The sequence below is a fragment of the Aethalodelphis obliquidens genome, unplaced genomic scaffold (genome assembly GCF_003676395.1).
Source record: "Aethalodelphis obliquidens isolate GAN/ISIS:26980383/991018 unplaced genomic scaffold, ASM367639v1 scaffold10, whole genome shotgun sequence".
Classification (NCBI taxonomy): Eukaryota; Metazoa; Chordata; class Mammalia; order Artiodactyla; family Delphinidae; genus Aethalodelphis; species Aethalodelphis obliquidens.
The window spans coordinates 40,271,224-40,298,673 of record NW_020837954.1 but is presented as its reverse complement, the minus strand read 5'-3'; the positions used below and the strand labels follow the sequence as shown (position 1 = coordinate 40,298,673).

Below are 27,450 nucleotides of genomic sequence, written 5' to 3'. Positions count from 1 at the left end.
CAACACCAAGGAAATTGCAAATAGTGGTTATTTCAGGGGGAGGGAGATTATGGATAACATTTCTTAATGCTTATCCGTGTTTTCTAATGTTTTTACAGTGAACACATGTTACTATAGTAACTTTAAAAAGTTAAAAAAAAGAACAAGTAGATAACACATAACTTTTCAACTGCATTAGAACTTATCAAGATTAGTAATGGCTTTAATTGCAAGGACCTTAAGAAACCAAAAATCCAATTCTGAGTTTTCAAATCCTTATAAAAAGAACCACTTTGCTGGTTCTACAATCTGAACATGTGAATTGTTGCTGCCCTCTTTTGGTACTTTCAGGCTAAGCAGTGAAAATCTCAAAATAAAGCAGCAATTTGAAAATAGGCTATTTAATTATAACTTCTTTGGCAGATCAACAACACTTAGTAATGGCAAAATAGGCTCCCACTATAACATACTTTGTAGGTCAAGTCATATCTTCTGTAGACAACAAAAACAGTCTCTTCTAGTCAAAATGAAGCTAGGAAGATGATTTCATTTCTCTATATAATGGTCTTCAGAGTATCTAGGGATGTATTAAAGGCCCTAAGGAGTTTTGTACCACAGAAATCGTTTGAAGACTAAAACTTTATTTACATGACCTCGCTCTTAACATTTCCTATATGAGAGAAACATACTCTCTTTTATGCTTACAGATAGGGGCTTTAAACATGTTTTTAAAGTTCTAAAATTTTCTGCCTGCCTTCTTTTCTTTCTATCTCTATTTTGACCTTTATTTAATATCAAAAAGCAGGTAAATATCCCAAAGCCACCAGACTTGTACATCTGAAAGGAATAAGTAGGTTATTTTCTAAAGGAATCTATGCCAAAAAATAGAGAATGGGACACTGCTACAGATCAGAGGATAATTTTTTAAATTGAAAAAAATAAGTAGATACACAAAACTTCTAAACTGCTTTAGAATTTATCAAGATTAGTAATGGCTTTAAAACCTGGCTTTAAATGCACAGCCAAAGTCCAAAACTTGTAAACGGAACCACTTTGCTTTTTCTATAATCTGAACACGTGAGTTTCTGCTCACGTGGGAGAAGGTGGGGATAATGATGTGGTCAGACTGATGATGCCTGGGATTTGGCTGAGAAGCATCAGTATTTGCAGCCCCTCCTGTGTTGCTGCTCTCCCCAACCAGTCCAAATCTGGTGAGAACCAAAGGCAGCTTTGTACTTTTTTGTTCTAGTATTTCCATGGGCGATTTAAGGCCCTTTGGCCCCTTGAGCATAATACTCTAGTTGTGAGAGGTAATCATACTGCTAACTTTGACCAATTTCCTGTAAGGAAAAGCAGGTGCCCTAGAAAGACGTAGTGACACTTAACTCCTGATTATCATCTTAGGGTCTGAAATGTGCTTTGAAAGATACTAATTTGACTTTCACACCAACCCTAATTAGCCCCATTTTATAGATGAAGAAACAGCTTCAGAGACGTTATGTGATTTGTCCAAGGTCATACAGTATGAAAAGCTGGGATTTGAACCCAGGTGTTTCAGATTCCAAATCATGCGCTCTGATAGGGGACTGGTCACCTGGGAAACAAAAAGATTTTGGTCATTTTTCCAGAAAAAGCAAAAGAAACTATTTCAATTATTCTTACCTGGTAGTGCAAAGATTATTTTTCTTACACCATCAATATCCAAAGTTGCAAATGTCGTTGGCAGGCTAGAGGAAAAGTAGAGGTTGTTTGTTAGTGACTGCTAAGCAACCTGAGTAGTAAGTTAAATACTGGCAGTTTTCTTGTTACATGGTTCTTCATACAGGTCACCTATTGTGTGAAAGTTCTTTTCTGTTGACTCTCCTTTAAATCTTTATAACCTGAAGTGTTTCGAGAGCATTTAAATTACTTCTTTTTTAGCATCTTCTGTTTTCAAGTAACCAAACTTCCTGGTTTTCTGTAGTTTACATTTTTTTCCTTCTTGCCAGTGCTGTAGAAGCATATGCCAAATCCTGGAGTTTCTCCACCCCTCTAGTTAACAATGTCTATACGTTTTTTTTTCTGCTGGAGAATAACAATCATTCTTTTTATCTGAAGACTACCTGGTAATACACGTCTATCAGATAACTACCTATTGTTCAAGATGAGTATTTCTCAGCCCTTTAAGACTATACTCAGCAATAAACAGAAAAGCTTCCCTCCTATGAAGGGAATGTTTTGAAATGTCAAAATAAATAAAATACCATGACTAGAACAAAATTAAAGCAATAGTAATTTAAGAATATTATCAAATTATACTTCCTCAAAAGTCTGACATGAACCCTCATCATGGGGGTATGCAGAGGGGTGTGAGTGTGAAGAGGGCAGGTGGTTAATAATAGTGATTTTTTTTCTATTGACTACCCTTAATATAGAATTTCAGCTAAAATTTTTATTATATTAATGAATCTTGAGTGATGCAAAATTCTTAGGGAATGCTGAAATTTAAAAGTAGCTGAAAAATTACCCTTTTAAGCACCCAAATTGTTTTTCTTTTTACTATTTTTGCTCATTGGTTGAAAGAAGAAAGGATCACTCACTCATTACCTTTTGCAATAATATGATGAACATTAATATTTTTGATGAATTACAGCCATCATTATGAATTGATTCTACTCTGCTATGATACAGAGATTTTGGGTCACAGGGGTATTAAACCATAACATAACAGTACACGTGGCGGTGTTTCTATAGTTCTTGTTTCTGTTTTTTTCCCCTAGTTTTTTTTTCTGTAGGTCCCCTTAATGCTAGACTGCCATCATCTTGACCCTTAAAGCTGGCCTTTGGTTTGGGAACCAGAGAGCAGTAGTAATAGTTATATTGTTGGAATGATAATAATAATAGTAATAATAGAAGTTACTATTTTTAAAGAAACATCTAAGCATTATATCCATTATTTCATTTAATTCTTACAATAATCCCATGAGGTGACAATTGTCATCCCATTTTACAGATGAGGAAAATGAGACTTAAAGAGATTAAGCAATTTGGCCAAAATTACTCAGATACTAAGATTTGAACCAAGGTTCTTCTAACTTTATGGCTCATAATTAGATAAGGCTCTCATAGGGTACACTGTGAAGTGTTATTACATGGACTTCGTAACATCTATTCTTGGCTACTCTGAGGCCTTTTTCTGCTTACTTCCTGATTCTTTGCTGTGTTTTAGAAAACTGAGATTAGAATGTCATATCCATTTATAGATAGGTTATTTGGCAATGACTGTTACTGTGTGATGAAAATAATTTCCAAGATACATTTTCGACAACAGCTATGCTCACTGTAGATGATCCATAAAAACTGTGATTGGTAGATCTGGTCGATAATATTCCAAATGCTTTTTGAGTATCTCCGTGTCTAAAAGGAAAGAGGTTAATTGCATTCTGAACGTACTGTATGTGGGAAGAGCAAAGCTAAATTGTTCTTGAGCTTTTTATATTTCTTCTTATTCTACTATTAAGTAGCAATTACCTTTAAATTCTTCTTATCTTCAGACAAGTATAAAATTCTGGACAATTAGAGGAAGCCCATTTAAACTTCTACACCATTTTTTTTAAATAGCAAACTAACACACATAATAAGATTGAGGAGGGAATGCATAACACCTTCCTTCTACTGTATTTAAAACCAATTTAAATCATCTTTTGAACCTTGCAGACAGCTACTGTGATTTCTCTGAAGGTACTCATTTTAAAAAGATTCCATTACAATAAAACATTTTGTTATGTGCGCTGCTATCATGAGTGTTTTATTGCTAGACTGTGAAGTTTTTGTTTAGGATCTGGAAAGTCATTTCCTTGAAACTCAACACCTATTGTTCATTTTTCCTCTTGAGATCAGAATGTAACAGCTTTTATACAATAACGGAAGTCACAGAAGTCCTACAGCTGAAGTAAGTGGTAAATAATAGACTAAAAATGAGTACTAAAATTATACATCATGGGTGCTGAGATTAATTTAAATAATAGATAATTTAAATAATAGATATTATACAAATATTTCTCCTCTAGAGGTGAGGGTAAGTAATGTCAGCTTCTTTCTCACTGCAAAGGAATAATCAATTCAATTTTTGAGATTAGTGAGAAGTACACTGACATACTTTTGGTATGTCCTCTGTATTCTAATCAAATTAGTACTGCCCATGGGGACAGAGTAAAAAAAAGCCTGTGTACTCATAGCATAATAATATTTGCTTAAGACAACATATTCTTAATAAGAATGATCCCAATCCAACACCTTCAATAGTAAAAGGGCCTTGTCAGTGGCAGCATATCAGAGCAACTACAGAAATATAATGCCAAGAATTCTAAATTCTATTACATTGTGAAGAAGGCTTTAGGGACAATCTTAACTTCATACTTAAATGTAAAGCCTGATCTCTGCCTTAGAACTGACACAAGGTATCCAATAAATCAGGGAGATTAGGAGGGCTGGCTTGACACTTAAAAAAGGTTTCTGGAAGTTGCTGCTAGTTCCCATGGCTCACTTGTAACAACTGGTAAGTCCCACCTCTACTTTCTCTTAGGGTTCATATGAGCACCCATCAGAGTATGACCCTGAACTAAAGCATCATTACTGTTGTCCCTGACAGCATGGAGGTGTGCTGGAATGCTCACCCACACACTGAGGGCTTTCAACAGTGTTTTTATAATGTCTACATACCACAGGTTTATAGAGGAGCAGGGGTCTCAACAGGCAGGCTGTTGTTTAAAGACATGGCCACACATATTTTATCAACACCAATGTTTGCATTCTTTGAGGATTTACAATGGATTACAGAACCTCCGTTAGCCCTTCCTGAGGGAGCTATTAGTTTTCAGGAGATATGCAAGATCTAGGTATGTGGTTACTTTTCTTTCCTCTTGGGAGGTAGTAAGAAGCGGTATGAAACACTATTCATGAAGTATTCTTACAAAAAAAAAAAAACTGAATCTGAATCTACTCAAACCTTTAGATCTAACTTCCGATGTACAGAATATACTGGAGAGAGACAGGAACAAATTAAATGCCACCACAAGGAAGCAATCAGCCAAATCCATTCACTAGGACAAAACTAGGACAAAAGATTCAGTTGCTTCAACAAGTAGTGGCATGCCAAAAAAGGGGGGCGGTGGTTGGTAAATGTTCCTGTTTAATAGAAACTTAACCAAATACAGTGAGTCGACCTGACTTGACTCCTAATTCAAACAAAACATATGTAAGAAGGCATACTTTTCCTTGACATTTGGGAGAATTTTCAAATACGATCACGGTATTAGATGATACTGAGGTATTCTTATTTATTTTGTTACCTGAGATAATACCATTGTGATTATGTAAGAAAGTACTGCTGTTGTTATTAATATTTGAGATGTATACTAAAATGACATGTCTAGAACTTGCTTTAAAACAATCCAGCCCTCTGCCCCCCCAAAAAGGTGAAGAAGAGGATTGATAAAACAATTACAGAAAAATAGTTACTGAAGTTGGGCGATGGGTATATGGGGGTTTCATTGTGCTCCCTGCATTTGTGTATGTTTGAGAATTTTCATACTGAAATGTTATAAGTGAGAGAAAGAAGCAGAAAAAGAGAAGGAAGGAACTAGACATGGAAATTAAAGGGAGAAAAGGTTTGGAAAGTTGCTTTGCTTTGTTTAAACCAGACCCAGTGATTTATAAAGAAGATGAATTCCCATTTCAGATAGGATATACACTTGTTCAGAGAACTCTAATACTATAATATTTTTTTATTAGAATAAATAATCCATAATAGAAAATGTAAAAAGAAAGCATTTAAAAACTTTGTTAGTCAAAGCAAGCCAAACCAACCCCATATATTAGATAACAAGATAATTTTCATACCCTGGTTTCATAAAAACCCTGCCAAAATGGATCTGGGCATGAAGATCAATGTCCAGCACCTGCTTGAGATAGTCCTGCAAATATGAAAAATAATCACTTTACTTTCGAACATTCTAATACCAGACTTTCAAACTTTAAATGAAAAAAAATAAATTTGTAAGATTGAAATGAAAAGAAACACCTTATTTTAGTGAAGTTGATTTAAGACAAATATCCCTTCATTCCTCATTCATTTATTCATTCAGTAAATATTTACTGAGCACCTGTATATGTTGAGTATCAATCCATGTACAGGGAGATACAGCCTGGAGCAAAAGACACAATGTCCCTTCCCTCATAAAAGGTACATTCTAATAGAAGTAGTTAGATAGATAGTAAACCAAGCAACCACATTAACATATAAATCATTACTTGATAGGTTGTTGTCTCTCTTTTAAGACAGATTTTTACGTCGGAGAAAGGATGTTAATAAATATGACTTAAGTAGCCGTGCCTGGGCAGGGAATCCACATGTATGCATCACACACTATTCTGTCTAATAACTTAAAATGATGCACATTCCTTGAGGAGACACTTGGACATTTGCCCACAGATTACCAAATCTAAATAAGTCAACTAAAAATGTAGGGAGGGAGCTCTAAAACAGAAAGTCAAGGGTGTTTAATTGCTCCAACTTTATATTCTGCTATTACCAACACAACCAACCTAAGGTTATGACCAACCCAGAGCCATCTGACAAAACATGATCTTTCGAAAGGAAAGGCAATACTGCCTTGTAGTTGGTTTTGTAAACGTAAAGAAAAAAATTGCAGTTTAAAAAGTTTCTCTTAAGTAATACAACCTCTTGGTCTATTACTGAGTTTCCTGCTCACTAATCCAAGATTCTAGTAACCTACTAAAATTTTAAATATTTCACAAGTTATGGGACACTTTTATTATTATTTTTTTTGCGGTACGCGGGCCTCTCACTGTTGTGGTCTCTCCTGTTGCGGAGCACAGGCTCCAGACGCGCAGGCTCAGCGGCCATGGCTCACGGGCCTAGCCGCTCCGCAGCAGGTGGGAACTTCCCGGACCGGGGCACAAAGCCGTATCCCCTGCATCGGCAGGCGTACTCTCAACCACTGTGCCACCAGCGAAGCCCGGGACACTTTATTTTTAAAAGCTGTTTCCTTCTATCTCCACAGCCTCAGCCAACATCATCTCACCTGAATTACTGAAATAGGTCTCTCTGCCAACACTCCTGCCCTCCTCCAATTTATTCCCGCCACAGTAGTGAGAGAGGCCTCCTGGAAACAAATCTGATCAAATCAATATATAATACTTCAATAACTTCCTAACCAGGAAGTTCCTAACCTTCCTAACCTTCCAGAAACAAGTCTCAGCTTTTAAATATCATAGCTAAGATTCTTGTATTTTCTAGTCCCCTTTTGCCAATCATTGCTCTTATCAGGCAATCCTTTTCCCACCAGCCCGATTCCTCTTCCTTAATCTCTCTCTCTCTACATTCCAGCAGGACTATATTGCTGTCAGTTTTTACACTTTCTTGCCTCAAATCTTTGAAAATGTTCTTCCTTCCGTTTAGAAAACTCTTTCTTTCCACCCTCCTCTCTCTCAATCTCTGAGATGACTCTCAATCTCAGTCATCTTCTCAGCCTCCCCTAAATTCCCAGGGCTGGATAGTAGATTGATTAGTGTTTATTTTTAGGTTATATTATTAGATGCAATAATTTAGAATTTACTTGATGAACTGATCCATGTACATATATGAATAGGAAATGTCCCTCCATCTAATATCTAGCAATCCTTTTTATCTTAATTTTCTCTGATATCAAGAGAGTCATACCAGCTATCTTTCCTTGTAACGTTTTTCTCATCTTTTACTTGCAATGAGCTGTGTCCTTATATTTAAGGTGGGTCTCTGATAAGCATCATGCAATTGGTTGTTTTTTAAAATCCAGAATGACAATTTTTAATTGGAGGACTCAGTCCATTTACACCTAATATAATTATTGCTATATTTGGGGTTTAAAACTATTGCCCTCCTATTCATTACCTATTTGTCACTTTTGTTTTTATTTCTTTTTCTTCTTTCATGTCTTCTTCCAATTCACCAAAATTTTTTGTTGTTTAATTTTCTTTTTCTTCTATTTGTTAGTTACACATTCTCTTATTATTTTAGTAGTTATTTTCAAGATTACAACATGCATTCTTAACTTACTACAATCTATCATAATTTGGTATTTTTATCACTTCCCAATGTAAGAACTTTAAAACATGTTAACTCCATCCATTCCTCTTTCCTTTTTGTGCTATCATGTATCATATACTCTATATACATTATAAATATGTGTGTGTGTATATATATATAACTATTATATATATACATTCTACATATACTATACAAACAATATATACTCTATATATTCAATATATATTTATATACATTTAAACCTCAAGATAACAATTCATTTACATTTACCCACATATTAACCCTTTCCTTTGCTCTTTAGTCCTTTCTACATTTTCATGCTTCCATAATCTTTCCACCTGAAAAACTCCCTTTAGGATAGGTCTGTTCAGTTTTTATCTAGTTCAGTTCCACACTAGCTTTTATTTTCTTTCAGCATTTTACAAATGCCATTCCATTGTTCTCTCTCTTTTATGTTTTAGAAGTTCTGTTTTGAACACATTGATTTTGATTTTATTTTTTTAATATTTTATTTTATTTTGGCTGCGTCGTGTCTTCATTGTGGCATGTGGGATTCTCTCTAGTTGTGGCGTGCAGGTTTTCTCTCTCTAGTTGTGGTGTGCAGGCTCCAGGGTGCATGGGGTATGTAGTTTGCGGCACATGGGCTCTCTTGTTGAGGCGTGCAAGCTCAGTAGTTGTGGTGCGTGGGCTTAGTTGCCCTGCAGCATGTGAGATCTCAGTTCCCCGACCAGGGATTGAACCTGTTACCTGCGTTGGAAGGCAGATTCTCTACCACTGGACCACCAGGGAAGTCCCTCCATTGTTTTCTGAGTTCCATAATTTCTGTTTAAATCATTTCTGTGAGTTCTATTTTTGGTCCTTTGAAGGTAACATGTCCTTCTGGTAAGATGTTTCTCTTTGTCCTTGGTTTTCAGTAGTTTTGCTATGACTACCTACGTATGGTTTCTTTGTATTTATCCTGCTTGAGATTAGCAGAACTCCTTGAATATCTGGCTTTATGTCTTTTATTAGTTTTGGAAAACTCTCTGCCAGTATCTCTTAAATATTGCTTTTGTTCACTCTCTCCTTTCCTTTTGGGACTCCAATTACACATATGTTACACCTTTCACCAAATTCCATATGTCTTTTATGCTCTTTTCCATATTTTTTCCAAATTTTCATTTAGGTTTTATAAATAGATTCTAATTTTCTAGTGAAATTCTTTGTCATTTCTTTTTCTTAAACACATTAGTTACAGTTTTTAAAAGTTCATATGAGGCAATATAAATGTCAGGACCATTTTTAGGGTTGTACTATCTTGTTTTCCCTTCTAAATTTTTAGTTATTTTGTGCTATTTCTGGTAAAGTCCAAACATTATATATGAAAAAAATTCAGAGGTTTTGAATGATGATCTATTCCTCCAGAAAGAATTTAATTTCTTCTGGCAGCTTAACTAAGATTACCTTGATATAATCAGAGACTGAGATAATTTGAGGCTCAATTGCAGTCTTTGTGAAGACTGCTTTTTTTTCCAGTTTGTCCTTATGCTTAGATCACGGCACTTCAAGGGTTTAAACTGAAAGACTGAGATATTTGCCAGGGTCCCTCCTCCACGGCAGGTCTTGAACTCTTAAGACTTTTGAAAACTCTGCTTATTTTCTTAGCCTTTTAGCTATTCTGTTATGCTTAGATTCTTGACCTCTTGACCATTACATCATCCCCTGTCCCTCCTGGCTTAGGAGTTAGTAAATGCCTTGAGGAAATATATGGTGAAGAATTCCAGTTCAGCTTCTCTGTGGTTCACTTTTCTCTGAGATCTTGGTGCCTTGAATCCCATCTGTCTTGGTTGTTCTCTTTGGACACCTTTTTCTTATTCTTTAAAAAAATTTACATAGCTTTTATCTACTTATTTTTAATAAATTTATTTATTTATTTATTTTTGGCTGTGTTGGGTCTTTGTTGCTGTGCACAGGCTTTCTCTAGTTGCAGCGAGTGGGGGCTACTCTTTGTTGCGGTGGGCTGACTTATTGCGATGGCTTCTCTTGTTGCGGAGCATGGGCTCTAGGCGCGTGGGCTTCTGTAGTTGTGGCACGGGGGCTCAGTAGTTGTGGTGCACGGTCTTAGTTGCTCCGTGGCATGTGGGATCTTCCTGGACCAGGGCTCGAACCCGTGTCCCCTGCATTGGCAGGCAGATTATTAACCACTGTGCCACCATAGCTTTTATAGTTGTCCTTGGTGGGAGAGTTGGTCCAAATAAGCCACTCCATCATAGTAGAAGCAGAAATCTCCAGGCCTTTCTTATGTGTTCTTATAGTACTATGTCCTCCTGACATCATACACTTAAGTAATACTGCAGTTGCCTGATAACAGATATGTATCCTTTATTGTACTATAAAGTTTGTGAGATCAGAAACCCTCTGTATATATATAATGAGTCCATGGTGATTAGCACATGACTTTCATTCATTCGCTAGTTCAACAAATATTTTTGAGTGCCTACTATGTCTGAGGAATTCTATTTGTGCTAGAGATTTAATAGTGAACAAGATACATATGGTCCCTGGCACAAGGATGTCCTGTTATAGTTTACTGGAGGAGGAGACAGCCTAAAATAAAACAACAAATAAAATAACTATAAAGTGTGGTACATGCTATGAAGGAAAAAAGCAGGTGCTGGGATAGAGAATAATGGTATGAGGTGGAGAATAAGGAAAGGCCATTTTAAAAGAGGTGGTGAGGATGAGGACTCAGCCATGAGAAGTGTGGAGGGATGAGAATTCCAGACAGAGGAAAGTATATATACAAAACCTTCAAGAGCAGTAAAGAGTGTGTCTAGAACTGAAAAGACAATGGAAGGTAGTGAATGAATAGGAAAGAGGCATAAGGGGAGGTTGGAGAGACAGGCAGAGGCCACATATGCAGGGCCTTATGGGTAATGATACAGAATTTGGAAAGCATATATGCTCACTACATACTTGTTAAATGAATGAAAGTATTTTATTTTTCTTGAAAAAAAAGCATTTCTGTTGTAAAAATGCCCCTTTTCATTCTTTCTGAACATGAAGAAATGCTTCATGTTTCTTGTGATGGAAAGCTTGTACCAGACATAGCAATAAAAGCTGAGAATCATCACTGTTCTTAAGTTTTTGTCTACCTACAGAAGCAGGAAGGACCTCTGTCTGATGTTCTGAAAGCTAGATTCAGATAGGAAGAAGAAACACGAATGGATGAAGGAGACAGGTCTTTCCCTCAACTCAAGTAAGAACAAACAATGTCAGATAAATTATGAAAGACTTTGAAATGGGCAAAAAAGATTATTGGATATCCAAACAACCTTCTGGGTTATTTGTGCCTTTCATTGTCTTTGTGCTATTTTATAAAAATTAAGCTGTAGAAAACTGATGGTGAACATGATTAGTATCCAAAGAAATGCAAATTAATTCTGTCAGTGGCGGTGTAATTGATTATTCTCCTGTGGATATAGAACAGTTCTGCATCCATTAGCAGACTGATTTCAGCATTTCTGATTACCTATAGGTGTCTCTGTTCTTTGAATTCTTAGAACCAGTTGCAACATCTTACTGGTTCCCTCATTAATTAATGAGTTAAATAAAATCATTGACACATGTTCATTTTATAAAATAAAAAAATATATGAGATTCATGATTTTATCTTTAAAAAACTATACCTTAACAATTCTGAAGGCTCCACTGAGATGCCGTATTGATTTATCTGACAAAACCAAGTAAACTCAATTGCCAGAAAAGTGCATTTTATGGGTGGCTTAAACCTGCATACATCATTCTTTGGTTTCTGGAGTGTATGCCAAGTAGTAATAAAACCTGAAATCTGCTAACTTTGGGTTTCTCTATTTTTGCCTCCTCTATTAATTTTGGTTCTATGCATGGCCAATAAGGTATTCCCCTTTGTAGCATCAATGATTGAGAATTCGGTTTTATGGTCTGACCATTTGGTGATTCCTATAAATGGGTGATTGAAATCTATTCTCTGTTAGGTAAGAGAAGATAGAGAATCTGGTTTGTTAGTCTTTCTTGTTTGTTTGTCTGTCATTTTGAGCCTAAACCAATTAAGAATTTTGTGACCTCTAGGAAGGAAAATAGCTCTTTATTTGTAGACTAATTTTGTTTGTTTGTTTGTTTCTGTGTTTACTCTTAATCTGTGGTTGAAGTTGTAGAGCTGAAGCTGTATTTTGAAAAATAATTTTATTTATTTATTTATTTGGCTGCGTTGGGTCTTAGTTGTAGCGCTCGGGATTTTCATTGCGGCAAGTGGGCTCTTCATTGCGGTGCATGGGTTTCTCTCTAGTTGTGGCATGCAGGCTCTAGAGCATGCGGGCTCAGTGGTTGCAGCATGTGGGCTCTCTTGTTGTGGCACACAGGCTCTCTAGTTGCGGCGCACAGGCTTAGTTGCCCTGCGGCATATGGGATCTTAGTTCCCCGACCAGGGATCAAACCCACGTCCCCTGCATTGGAAGGCGGATTCTTAACCACTGGACCACGAGGGAAGTCCCTGAAGCTGTATATTCTTTATGTGGTTGTGTGTCTATGTGTCTGTGATCCAGGGAAGGCATTTATCTTGTTTTGTGAGTGTGAAATGTTTTCCTATTTCTGGAGGGTATTCATAAATTATATGCCTGTGAGACCGCCATGCACAGTGGGCCTTCCTCGGAGTATGCTGCAGATTCAGGGTGTCCCCTACCCTGGCTCTCTCCATTTGAATTTGAATGTGATGGAGGTGTTGCAGGGGAAACACAAGAGCCTCTCATCCCCAGCTCTCTGGTTTAGCAGGACATGAAGAGAAGAGCCCTGATCTTAGGCCCACAATAAAGTTTGCTTTGCCAACGGGGAGAAAAACGAACACACCGAAACACTTCTAATGTCTCTTAAATTAAAGATACTCTATTCTGATTCATTTAGAGAGATAAGTACTTACATAAATAGAATATTCCTAAAGTTCCCAGATAATAAGAAAATTTATCTTATACTATTTTAAATATGCTGCACTAAAAAAAATTCTTCTTATAATTTTAAGAATAAAGTTCACATAGTTAAGGTAAATCTCTGGCAAATGAGACTAGCTTAATTATTTTGGTTAATAAGCAAACCCAGCCATGTTCTTTCTCTTATCAGTGTTAAGTAGGAAAATACATTTTATTTTGCTTGGGTTTGTTTTTTCCTAAAATTATATAGGTTACTCATCAAAGAGTCTAACGCTATTCTTATATAATACTTAAGATTGTGAAAAATCTAAAATTTGGTTCAATGAAATAGAATCATTATTCTGACAAACTTTTAATTTCAATAGTAATTATGTTTGTAGAATGTCAGCTTGAAAATAATTTTCGAGATTTTTAAGTAATTTAAAATCTTGAACAGTTATTAAATTGATTAATTAATGAATAATCATGAGATACCTTGATTTCTAAGTACAATAGGATACTCGATCACTGCTTACTAAGCATGACTTTTAGTTAATACATTATACTTTGCTTCTTATTTTAATATGCCATAGAGAGGATATATCTTTGGGTCGTGTTAATGAGTATGTTTTCATTTTTGCTACATTAAGAAGGTACAAAGGGGATGTGTGTGGCTGTACAAAGTTGTATTCTGTGTTTATGAACTTTGCTAGTCCGCTAAAATGCTTACATATGATTTGTCAATGATTGATGCCCCCTAATTTTTGCTGTGAAATAGAAATTAGTGATTTTCTTAAACATTATAATAAATATGGGTGGTTGCAATTATGTTAGAAGTAATCATGACAGACAAGTAAACTATGCATATTCTTTCACTTTTCAGGAAAAAAAAATATTAAAAAAAAAGTCCAATACTCAAAATACTTGGTCTCAGGACCCTTTACATGCTCTTAAATTAAAATCCATTAAGGATCCCTAGAGCTTTTGTTATGTGGGTTATGTCTATCGATATTTACTGTATTAGAAATTAAAACTAAGAATTTAAGAATATTTATTTGTTGGTTCATTTGTAAACAGCAGTGATGAAGCTATTTCATGTTAACATAAGTAACTTATTTGTTTATACATTGTTTTATAATTTAAAAAATCTCTTTAATGTTCAGCTTAATAGAAGTCAGGTGGATTCTCTTATTTGCTTCCATATTCAGTCTGATGAGATATTATAGATCATACAGTCACTGGAAAAACTCACTATACAGTCATGAGAGAAGGAAAATAAAAAAGTCAAATAAAGTCTTAGTTTTATTATGAGAATAGATTTAACCTTGCAGACCCACTTAAAGAGTCTCCAGGACCCTCTTTGGTCTGGAGACCACTCTTAGTTCTAAAGTAAAGTGTCAGTTTGTTCCAACATATAAAAAAAGCATAATAAAGGACAAAACTCTGAAAATGACTTTGATTTGCCTTGGTTTAATTACCTGTGTTTGAAATGAAGCTGAGAAATATATTAAAATTTTAGTAAGTTCACTCAGTTTTGATGAGCTTACTTCTTTGCTTTACTGATTAATGCTTTCCCTATGATATGTAAGGTTATTCTTTTTGTGTAATACGCCTTTTTGTTTGTCTTTGATTATTTAAGGAAATAAAGAAGTATAGAACAAAGGTTCCTAATTTATGAATGAGCCAATATTATTTATGATCATGTTACCTTCTATGCTTGTTTTCCAGTATTTTATTGTTGCTTTGAAAAATTAGGTAACCAAGTATGTTTCTTAGGTAGCTATGATCCTATCTTAATCAGGTGCCCACTTTTTTTTTTTTGACAACTCTTTTTTGCCTTCTAAAGATCAGATCTAAATTTAGGAAAAAAAAATTTTTTCAGAATATCTTCAACGCCTAAGACTATGTTTGAAATTTCCTAGAGGGCCCCTAGAAAGTCACGAAGATTTGTTCTTTCACCTTATAAAAAGAGAAATTAGAAATAGTTAGGTTTGTTTGATATGTTACCGTTACAGGAGTTTCAGAGGAAGGGAGTTACTATTACATCTGAGAAGAAAGGCTCACTCTAGGTTAGTGCTCTAGGTGCTCTAGGTTAGGTTTATGCAGGTAAAATGTCATTAATATAATGTTTCAGAAATTGTATGCTTTATGGGAAGTGTCTGGAGATTTGACAATGCCCTTGCTGTTCATAATATGTTTTCACCCTCAGGGGAAACACTGACCAAAACTTTTATGAAATAGTTACCTACTGTATACCAATAGAGAATCTTACTTATCTTCTAATATTATTGGTTACAGTAATAAATTAAGCACAGCTATTAAATATCTACTAGCTAAGGAAAGCCTCTGTTTTACTTTGATGCTGGCCTGAAGGCTCTGCTATATAAGCTACAGTAAATAGTTAGTGTCTGCAACAAAGAGACTCAGAGCACTAGGGAAAAGGACAATCATAGGTATTTTGAACTATTGATGCTTCAAAGAATAGTCTCTAGGGTACAGGCTGCTGAGGTGATATAGCTTAGATAACTTTTGTACAGTACCAGTGGACTGAGTCAGGAATCCCAGGACTCTTTAGAATGAAAACAGATGGTTTCAAGAAAGCAGACTGCTAACCCAAGATCTAGCAGAACAAGAAAACCATGGGACTAAATGAAATGTTAAGGGAAATAAAAAATATTTTAACAAATTATTTATTTGGAATATTGTTCATTAGTTTTAATATTCTATTGCTATATGGCTGTAGATGTGTAAAACAAACTCAAGGAGACCTATATGGTTAATTAATACTTTTGTTGCTAAATAATCAGGGCAAACCTATGAGACCAGTCCTTTTCTGTGATCAGTAATGATCTTTGTGATTATTTTGATCATATGGGGTGGGGGAGACACTGTTAGGAAAAATTAAGAGACCTTGAAATAGGAAGACACAATTATTTGATGTCCAGTCTAGCGTATCCTTATCGATTATCTACACGTTTCATTGTCTTTGAGCTATTTTACAATTCTGTAGGTGGTGGAAAATTTATAGTAATGCACACAATTCTTTAGTTTTTAGGGCAGAAAGCAGATACTGTTTACCCGAAACTTTTGGTGTTTTATAAAAATGAAAACTCTTTGCAAAGGCTATGTGAAACAGGAGGAGGTGGGGGTGGGGAGAGATTTTGAGGGAAGCAACTATGGAAGAGTCATTTCTCCTTGGCTGAGAAGAGGATAGAGGTCTGTGGGTCCCACAAGCAGTAGGGGCCCCTTTCCTCTGCCCTAAGACTCCCAGTCTCCCCATAATCCCAGTGCTATTAGCATGGCCCATAAGAACAAAGATCTGAGATCTAATGGCATGACAAGGACACTCTAGATGTGTCCAGCGAAGATTGGTGACCAGATGTGTCTCCTTGATGCTCTGTTGCCTCTTAAGCCCCTCCCAGTTCTTTGGCATAATTTTTGGAGGCAATTAGTCCTATAGTGGCTTAAATAAAATTTCCTGCCAGTTCTGTAGCATAGGTACTCACAGTGGAATTTAAGTTGAATCACATAAATAAATTTCTTGTGTACCTGAGTTTCTGCACTTAAAATTCATGCGTGCTACCTAATGCTTCTGGATCTTTCCTTGACTAACTTCCCTGTCTTTTCAGTGACTGGTTTTTCAGGCTCTGCCCTTGGGCTGAAGCAGATGTTCTCTCTCTTACACTTTTCTTTCTTTCTGCTACTGAGGTACACTGGAATTCTTTTGGGGACTAGAATTTGCAGGCTGGCAGGAGTTTGCTGCATTGATGCTTTCTCTCTTTCTTCCTGGTTCTTCTTTCATATGATTCCCCCTCAAGGAGTTAGGAAGGACAATTATTAGCTCCTATGGAATACTCTGGGATGCCCAGTTCCTAAAAATCTCCTTCCTAGTAAATTAAAGGTTCAGTGTAAGTATCTTACCACACAGAGAGTAAAAAAAGAAAACCAATATGCTTTACTATATTGGCTGTTGACCTGTGAGTAAATCCCTGGGATAAATGACATCTTTGTTAGCACTAATAAAGAAGGTTAAGGTCCAGAAGTGTTCTGTTCTTACCATAATTGAGCCACAATTGCCAAGCCTATGTAAGCTATAAGCTTGTTGCCTCTTCAGAAGTACTGGAAAAGCAAACTTCTGGTCTGCCAAATAGGTACTGTCCCATAATTAAGTTCATTAGCAACCAAGATAAGTTTTATATGAAATACTCCCTGGAAATAAGAAATTTAAAACTTAAGTACTCTTAACTTCAGGGTTTGCTCTCGTGATGCTCAGAGCACATCAGGCAGTTTGATGATAATGATAACAGACATGTTGCAAATTATTTCTTATAGCTTTGCTACAATGCAGACCTCAGCCTAGCCTTTGTGATCTTGGGAGAGAACTGCAGCAATCTGCTCTACCCAGGGCTCAAGACCTCTAGAAGACTTTGAGGGAAGACTGACCCGGCAATCTGTCTGCTATGAAGAGAATACCTATCTACATTTTAACACCTTCACTCCTGGATTTAATTTGAGATGGTAAGCTCTCTGACTTATCTGCACTGCATACCTTTTAGAATGCCCAGAAATTTCTGAAGCCCTGTGGACTTTCAGCTTTGTGGGAGTCTGGTTATGGATACCAGATGACTACCACACCACTGTTAATCAACTGCAGACTTCATGAACCTCATTTTTTCATACCTTTTCCCCCATGGACACACCCCCTGATGTGATGATGACATCAGCACGACTGATACCCTCATTCAAGGCATTGAGTAAGTCATCTGGGCTGGAAAAAAAATAAAGACAAATAAATTAACACACAAGGAAAAGATTTTAAATATAGTGCCAACTAAAAACTAGACCACCTATTCAACGAGTAGGCATTAACATGAGTACAGCACAAAAGTCTGTATGAAGTGGGAATCAAAAAGGTCTCTGCACAGTAAAAGCATAACTCATTGTGGAGAAAGAAACTTGTAAGTGTGGAAATAGTAGTTACTGGTACTTTCACAGGCTTTTTACCCAAAAAGGCAGTATAATGAGGGGAGACAGTGAGGTGTGGATAGGCTGCCTAACCATCCCAGTTTGCCTAGGAATATCCCAGATGTAGTGCTGAAAGTTACATTTCCTAGGAAATTTCAGGCACACCAGGACAGTTGATCGCCCTAGGTGTTGGAGACTTAGGACTCTTTAGAGGGAATATGACTTAATTTAGTTAGGCCTTGAGAAATGGGCTGAATTTTTACAGGTGGGAAGGAATGGGAAAGGGCCTTGTAAGCAAGAGGATCGGACTGTGATGAAGCCTGTGGTGTTCTCGATGAATGGGGAAAATGAACTGCTTGAGTGAGGGACCTGACTTGGAACGGCTGGGATAGGTAGTGTAGGGCATGATTTTGGAGGGCTCTCAAGGTCAAGAATTTGAACTTCATCTAATGGGAAAAGGGTGGGGGGGGTCCCTAAAAATATAAAGAGCCAGTAGGTGTTTATTGGGAAAAAGGTAGAGAAAAAAAGAACAAGGAAGGCAGAGACAGTATGAGATATTTTGAGAGGATAAAGGGACAGGGTGAATGTTAGGGATTGAAACTAGTGAGATTCCTGACAGTCAACTGAAAAGACAAGTGCACCAGGCCCTCTGATTGTACAGATGGAAGGCCTGGGAGGAAGGATGGCGTGAAATCAACAGTCTTATCCTATTGATGTTAGAAGGGTTGCAAAGGCCTAACTTGAGATTAATCAAGTGAGAAAAAAACAAAATGCCAACCATCAGGGTTTCTGGAGGGACAGGAAATCAGGCAATAGCTGAAAGGGACTGTTTAGTCACAATTTTAAATGCATACAAAGCTACTGGGCAATGTGCACTGCACTTGCATTTACCTTCAAATGATGGAGTACAGAAAAGGTGCCTTTTGAGGAATATTTGTTCAGCCTAAACCCTTGTTTTCTAAGAACTTTTTACCCTGTGGAGAAGGGAGGTATTTCCCTTTCTCCTCCATAGACATCTAACATGTACATTTAAAAAGGGAACCATCCTGGCTTCTAATGCTCTAGTTCTTGTTTTTAGTCCTTCCTGAGGCATATTCTTGGTCTTGTGCTCCAGGAGACAACTCTTCCCATAAATCCCCCCCTTTGCTTAAACTAGAATCAGCAGGTTTTTGTTAACTTGAAATCAAATGATGTCTCAATGGGATTGCATATGTTCTCCCAAATCTCTCATGGTAGTGAAGTTTGTTCATATCCTTTTCCCTTGATGCACTATTTCATGGGAGGATGAGGAGGAGGGAGAGGAGATGAAGGAGGAGGAGGAAGAGAGGAAAAGGAGGAGGAGGAGGAGATTTGTAACTAGCACAAATTTTATCCAGGGGTGACAGAGGTAAGGAGAGGAACTTGAGATCTACCCGAGAGGCTCTTCAGGAGACAAAGTTGGGAGGTGGCACATTACAGAGATTAAGAGTGTGAACTCTGGAGTCAGACTGCCTGAGTTTAAATCCTGGTGCTACTACCTGCTAGATGTAGAACCTTGGACAAGTTGCTAAACCTTTCTTTGCCTTAGTTTTCCATCTGTAAGGTAGGGATAGTATAGGGTTGTTATGTGGGTTAAGTAACATAATATATATAAGTTTGTGGGATAGTACCTGGTACAAACTGAGTTTATAAGAAAGGTTGGTTGTTGTTGTTATTACTGTGGTACTGACAAAAGTTATCATACAAACCTAACAACCTGGCAGAGTTCAACTTTAGCATATTTGACTGTTTTTATTTAGGAGAATATCTATGACTAACACAGAAGAAAATCATAGATTGGACCTCAAATACATTCATAGAACTGTATGTGAAAAGCCCAAAGGGCTCAATAAATAAGCTAGGCCTGGTTCCAGCCTGAATAGTTCCATTTACTATTAGGTTCTCTTATTGACTCTAGATAAAATTCTCCTGCTCCTCAAGCACTGGCCTGTCCATGAGTGTACCAGAGGTTGTTTGGCTTTGGTGAGCAAGTTCCCAAGGAGACAACAATAAAAGTTTGAAAAATGGCTCACATGAGGTTCAATCTATAACACAGGGATCCTTTGAAATCATCCAGTTAATTGCTTATGCAGCCAAAACGATACCCAGGTATTCAATGAAGGTAGGATCTATGTGTAAAACATTTAAAAAACAAACAAACTTAAAAAAAAATCCCTGACATGAATTTTGAAGCTAATTTGGTTGGGCAAACATCTTGGAAGAATTATATTAAAAAATGGGTGTATTTTTGAACTATGTATTTTGAACAGATTTTTCATCAGTCTTTTTCATTTAGCTTTAGGGAAAAAGATAACAAATTATTCTTTTGTACTGCAATACTATAAGATATGTATGTGATGGATTCCTGATCACTGCATGCCCAGCACTCTGGTCCCCTTACCTTGCTGAATCATTAAGCTGAGCCAATGGTTGGCCTATGGAGTAAATGGGAAAAACATCACAAACACAGGGTGATGCAGGATGTGATTCAGGTGAAGGGACAATGACTATTATCAACACAACATATAATTTTGTGTTAGTATAAGAGACATTTGCTAATTCTACCAATCTTACAATATTTAATTTATAGCTTGTCAACTCTACAGGATTATGGCAAAGTCATTGGAAACAAAGCAGCAGTGACATACACATCAACATCTTTGTAGGTGGGTAAAGTTCCTGGGACAGGCTAGCTGATGGCTGCAAATAAACATACTTTTCAGTGATTTTTTTTCCCCCTTATTCCTTGTTTTCATATTATCTGGGAAAGACTTTTTCCTATTTTGTACAACTGCAGAGTCATCAACTCTTCACATGATATTTTCTAACTTGCAGAAATAAACTAAAAGGGATTTTATATCAAGCAAGTCCTTACTGTAATTTATTATGTTCCAAAGAATACATTCAATGCTGCTTTCTTCTCTGTGGCTGATGGATTCACAAAATCATCAAATCTTAAAATTGGAAAGGTCTTTGGGGGTCATTGTGTTCAGTAGCAGAGCTGGGAGCATTCTTTAGGGCTTGCCCTTCTCTATCTCCCTCTGCCCACCTCTTTAACTCTACTTTCAGTTGCATACTTCCGGTGTGTGGGACCTAGTAAGAGATCATAGCTTACAGGGACAGGGACCAATGTATGGCAACTGTCAGAGGATTTGTAACTTCACTTATACTGCATGATATAACTCCATTTATTATTTCACAATAAATCTCTGAGGTAGATTGAACAGTATGATTATGCCTATTTTACAGAAAAGGAAAGTGGTATTCAGAGAGGCAAAGTAGCATATTAAAGGCTAGGCGGAGCAGTAAGTGGCAGAGCTAGGACTAGAACCTCTGTTTCCTTGTCGAGTGCCTAAGCAGAGTGACTGTCTAGTTTTTTCAGGCATATGGTATGTCATACAAGGAAAACTCTCATGAGAATGGACCGTTATGCAAAAGCATAAAACAGAGGATGCTAAGGCAGCAGGAGAAGATCTGTCTGGGATGACAAGAAAAGTGCATCTGTGAACATGTTAGTTCTGCGGAATGAAACAAACATAGTTCTGAATCCTGTATTCAGATGAAAACTAAATAAGATTTTGATTAAACATAACTTAGGGCTTGCTCACAAGTCATAAATTTGCTCTTTTTTTTGTGATTCATATTTTAAATGATGAAATATTTCTCACATAAGATAACAGTATAACACCCATGTATCCATCTCTCAGATTTGACAAATGCTAATATTTTCCCATATTTATTTCATATTCCATCCCCCCAACCTTTTTATTTTTAAGAACTAAAAACTGAGTTTGCTTCTAAGACTAAGAGATTACTCTGAATAATGATAAAAAATAGGTAGCAAGGATTATAATCATGGATATTATAGTAGGATAAAAATAATTATGATTTTCTCAGTTTTGTTAAATAGAGAGCATAGCATATTAATTTTTGCAACAATAGGAGAGTAAAATGAAAACATAATATGACCTTATATGTCTTACATATGACATTACTTCCTATATATAAGATCAGTTGATATTTAAGAAATAAAATTAATGACAATAATTCTCTTGTTTTAAAAGAACAATACACTGTCACACTTATGTGTTAATTTTACAACTCTATGATGTAGGCAGGGCAAGAGAGGTCAATGAAATTCACAGAGGTAGTGACAGGTTCAAGGTCACCTATGTTCACTCTACTATTCTTTTAAACTACAGTAGTATTCACACTGTGAAAGACACTTTGTTATATACATCGTCAGAAAAGTTATTTATCATTTTTATCTAAGTATATAAATATTATTTGTGTATGCCAAATAGTGACGATCAAAAACCAATAACTTGTATTTTTTACATTTGAAATATCTTCTCACCATCGCCACTCGAAGGGATGTTCAATTAAGCAGATTAGTAAGTTTTCTAGGTATATACCAGTAGCTTCCCTTTTCTCAAAGAACAGCAGATCTTAAAGGGATATTGTGATATCATTTAATTCTTTCTTCATTAAAAACTGCAGTTTTAATTAGATTTGAAAGGTGATTAACCATTTCTTTAAAGATAAATCTAATACTAGCATTAATCTTGATTTACTAACACTTTCTATCCATTTTCACTTGAAATAAGTACCTACCCATGGTTCTCTGAGAGTACCAATATTATATGAGAACATTCTATAAGAGCATTGATTTAGTGCTAAATGCTAGAAATTTAAGTACTCGGTGACAGAAAACAGAACTGTCAACTGAAGCCTGAGTGTGTCAGGGCCTAGAATCCAGTTTTGTCTCTACCGCTGAGATGACTTTGAAAAATGAACATCATTTCTTGGGGTCTCATTATCCTTATCTGTAAAATGAGAACATTTGGACTAGGTCCTTTCCATGTCTAACATTCACTGATTTAAAGCACTAGAAGCTGATTGGGATGCAGTTTAAGCACAAAGGTATTATTTTTAAGTTGACCCAGAAGTCTACTTAAAAAATACTAAGACTGCCCTATCCCTAACAACTGAGAAAGCCCAAACCTGCATAACTAAATGTCCAGGAAGCACAGCGGCTTCAATAGAAGACTGGCAGCTTGCTATTGCTGCTTTGCCAATTCAGGAGTTGTGACTTCCATGCCTTTTACCACTCTGATGCTCTTTTCCACTATAACTACATTCCTGTCAGGTCTATGGCACCCTAGCAGCTTCTTGAGGGCTGAGGGTGAATACAACTCTCAGTAGGTAAAGGAAAATACCAGCAATTTAAGCTGCCAGCAACTGGAGGGTGGAAGAATAAGAACGATAGTTAGGATGGCTCTTAGTGAAATCAACATGTTGGGGGAAATAGATAATTTTAACAACAACAAAAACAACACACAATTAAAGCACTAACGGAGATTCATTTACAACCTTAAAAGGATGGTCTGGAACAAAAAATATAATTTTCAAAATTTAAAATTTAGTAGATGAAGGTGAATATAGTCTCTGTTGAAACTCAATTAGTGGCATGGAAAACCAAGTAGTAGAAATGTCTCAAAGAGATGTACAAAAATATAAAATGACACAAGTCATGCAGGAGATTATAAGAAATTTGGAAGACACAGCAAGACACTGACATATTATTAATAGGAATCCCATACGGGAAAAAAGGAACTGATAGAGGGGGAAAATAGAGGAAAATTTCATTTATTTGTAATGACTTGGGCTTGGAGATTGAAAAGATTTACTAAGTTCCAGGTAAGACTGACAAAAAATTATAAACCTAAAAATGTCCTGGTTAAATTTTATAATTTCAAGGATAAAGAGAATATCTTACAAGCTGTCAGACAGAAAGATTAAATTTACTAACAAAGAAAATAAGAATACTGGTTTTGGACTTCTTACCTACAATACTAAAAACTATAAAACAGTAGATTAATATCAACATACTCTGAGAAAAAAGGCTTGCAACCCCCAAATCCTATATCCAGTCAGACACCACTCACCTGTCAGGACAGAAGAATAATATTTGTGAAAATGTAAAAATTTAGACAATAAATCAACAAGTAATGTTCTGGAAAAATGACTCTAAATGAAAAAAATTAACCAGATCGGAGACCTCAAGATAGGGGAAGATGAAGAGTAGAGAAAACACTAGTAAAATACACACACATTTATAAACTATATAACTAAATTTAAATGAATAACAATCAAATAAACTGGGGGATTATAATATATGTACTAAACACGGATTTCCCAGAAGTTGTAGAGACATACTGCAAGAGAAAACTTAGTAATAGTCTAGGTTTAAAAGCATTACCTCAGCAATGCCTAAAAGTTGAGGGAGTGGGAGGAGATGGGAGAAGTAAAAGTGTTCTCAAAGTCTCATTGGTGTAGGATGTGCATGGAGGAAACGGGAAGGCCTTGTAGGAGGGATATAGTGAGCACCTTTTAAAAATATAATAGTGGAGAAATGAATATTTGATTATTAGTATCAGAAATTAGAAGGAAAGCATGAGGGGGATGGTAGAGTACAGCACACCTTCCAAAATAATGAGTGAAAGGGAACAAATAGCACCTGGATCAAACCAATAATAGGGAAAAGGACAAAGAAGAAATAACAAAGTTCTATTAATAGTAAAAATAAAGTAAGATGGAAGGAAAAAATATCAAGAGAATAATACATAGAAAACTTCATGGTAAAGCAAAATGAACGTCAAGCTAGGATCAGGGTTACAGTAAGGCAAATGCAAGATTGAGTTTTTAAAACTCAATTCCCATTTGGATGTTATTTATGAGGGATACACTTAAAAAGAGATGAAAGAATAAAAATAAAAGGTATGCCCAAAAGACACCAGGCTAATATAAATATTCAAAAAAGCAGGAATGGCATTTTAATGTCAAAGTGGAATTTAAAGTCAAAAGAACTAAAAAGGATAAAGAGAGGAAACTAATTGTGATAAAAGGCAAATTTATAAAACTGATACAATAATATATGACTGTCTTACAAGTCACGTTCTCATTTTATCTAGGCTTCTTGACTGACCTACCAAATCCCTGCACATTGTAGGCACTCAATAAATGAATGAACACTGGCCTCAAATTAATCTCTCTACAGTAGCTTTGGGAATAAATAATGTACAATATTTACAACTATAATGATATTATGGGCAAATAATATTATCTGTGGGTGGAAGAGAAGATACTACTAACATTTACGTAATCATAAATAGTACTTTCTTTGAGAGGATGTCATGTAGAAGAGGGAGTCAATTTACTTGGTGTTGCTCCAGGCAGAATTAGAACTAATGGATAAGAGAAACAGGGATAAAGACTTTGGCTCAGGGTAATAGAAAAACATCCTTGCCATAACAGCCATCCAACAATAAATGTTCTCCTCGTGAGGCAAATAACATCTTTCTCACTAAAAGCATCAAACAAAAACCTGATGGCCAGCTGTTAGAAATTTTCTCTAACACCTCCACTGAGTAAAATATTGGAGAAGCTAACATCAGAAATTCCTTTCAATTCTAAGATATTGTATTCTATGGAAATACCAAAATTTATATAATTAACACAATGACTATTTTCTCTTCACGTATAGACTGAACCAGAGATGGAGAAACTGATGCAGGCATTGCAATATAATACTCAGCTTGTAGATCACACGTGTCTCCTTCTCACTTTTTGGACACCAGGAACATTTGACTATTTGACTTGAGTGAAAAAAATAGAAGCATTTCTCCTCCCCCAAGCTATGACATTCACCTTCATCTTGGAAGATGGTCACCAATAATAATAACAACCCTTCCTAGAGTTGTAACTTAATTAGATGTCAAAAAAGCTTAAAGTTAATAGAAAGGTAGATAAAAGAGAAAGAAGTATATCTCAAAATAAATCTATCAGAAAATGAATGTGGCTTTCTCAAGACTTTACATACTAATCAGTTTCTGTGAAGGAGGAATATGTCTAGAGGGTATGATATCTTTTGACTATTATATCTTCTCAGATTTCAGTGGGTATTGGGGGTCCACTTTCAGTTCAGACTCTGCTTTTTAAAATTTCTATCTGGAATAGGGCCAAGATGGCAGAGTAGGAAGACCCTGAGCTCACCTCCTCCCATGGGCACACCAAAATCACAACTATTTACAGAGAAACTATTGATGAGAATGACCTGAAGACTAGCAGAAAATCTCATTGGCAAAGGCAAATATACAGTAAACATAGTAAACCAACCACTCATAAAGCTAGTAGGAAGCTTAAATGAAAAATGTAGTAAAATCATCTATATTCACAGTAAGTAGTTAAGGATATGCAAACAAAAAGATATAAAATATGTTGTCAAAAATATTAAACATGTAGGGGAAAGTAAAAATGCAGGGTTGTTAGAATGCATTTGAACTTAAGAACGCATCAACTTAAAATAATCATGTATATGTGTATGCAAACCTCATGGTAAGCACAAACCAAAAATCTATAAAAGATACATATACAAAAAGAGAAAGGAATCCAAACATAACAATAAAGATAGTTATCAAATCACAAGGGAAGAGAGCAAAAGAGGAAGAGAGGAACAAAAAAGACCTACAAAAACAAGTAACAAAATGGCAATCAGTACACACCTATCAATAATAACTTTAAATGTAAATGGATTAAATGCCCCAATCAAAAGATAGAGAGTGGCTGAATAAATTAAAAAAAAACAACCATATATATGCTGCCTGCAAGAGACTGACTTCAGATCTAAAGACACACATAGACCAAAAGAGAGGGGATGGAAAAAGATACTCCTTGCAAATAGAAAAGAAAAGAAAGTTGAAGTAGCAATACTAATGCAAGACAAAATGGACTTTAAAACGGAGAATGTTACAAGTGACAAAGAAGGACATTACATAATGATAAAGAGATCAATCCAACAAGAAGATATAACAATGTAAAATATATATGTACCCAACATAGGAGAACCTAAATACATAAAACAAATATTAACAAACATAAAGAAAGAAATTGATAGTAACACAATAGCAGTAGGGGACTTCAACACCCCACTCACATCAATGGACAGATCACCCAGACAGAAAATTAATAAGGAAACATTGGCCTTAAATGACACATTAAACCTGATGAACTTAGTTGATACATATAGACCATTTCATCCAAAGCAGCAGAATACACATACTTTTCAAGTGCATGTGGAACATTCTCTAGGATAGAACACATACTAGGTCACAAAACAAGGCTCATTAAATTTAAGAACACTGAAATCATATCAAACATCTTTTCTGACCACAACACTATGAGATTAGAAATTAACTATAAGGAAAAAAACTGCAAAAAAAATCCCAAACGTGGAGGCTAAATAATATGCTACTAAATAACCAATGAATCACTGAAGAAACCAAAGAGGAAGTAAAAAAGTACCTAAACACAAATGAAAATGGAAGCACAACAACCAAAAACTATGGGACAGAGTAAAAGCATTTCAAAGAGGGTAGTTTATAGTGATATAAGCCTATCTCAGGAAACAAGAAAAATCTA

General features: G+C 35.9%; 1 protein-coding gene across 11 annotated transcripts in view; it reads right to left on the bottom strand.

Moving 5' to 3' along the window:
• Positions 1-27,450, bottom strand: part of GPHN (gephyrin) — a 626,342-nt gene that overhangs the window by 11,423 nt on the left and 587,469 nt on the right. For all 11 annotated transcript variants that reach the window (XM_027111532.1, XM_027111539.1, XM_027111540.1 and 8 more), the window contains 3 exons: positions 17,668-17,755; positions 5,860-5,933; positions 1,642-1,706 (listed from right to left, as the gene is read on the bottom strand). In XM_027111532.1, the coding sequence (XP_026967333.1) occupies positions 1,642-1,706; positions 5,860-5,933; positions 17,668-17,755 (227 nt within the window). The remainder of the gene's footprint in view (positions 1-1,641; positions 1,707-5,859; positions 5,934-17,667; positions 17,756-27,450) is intronic.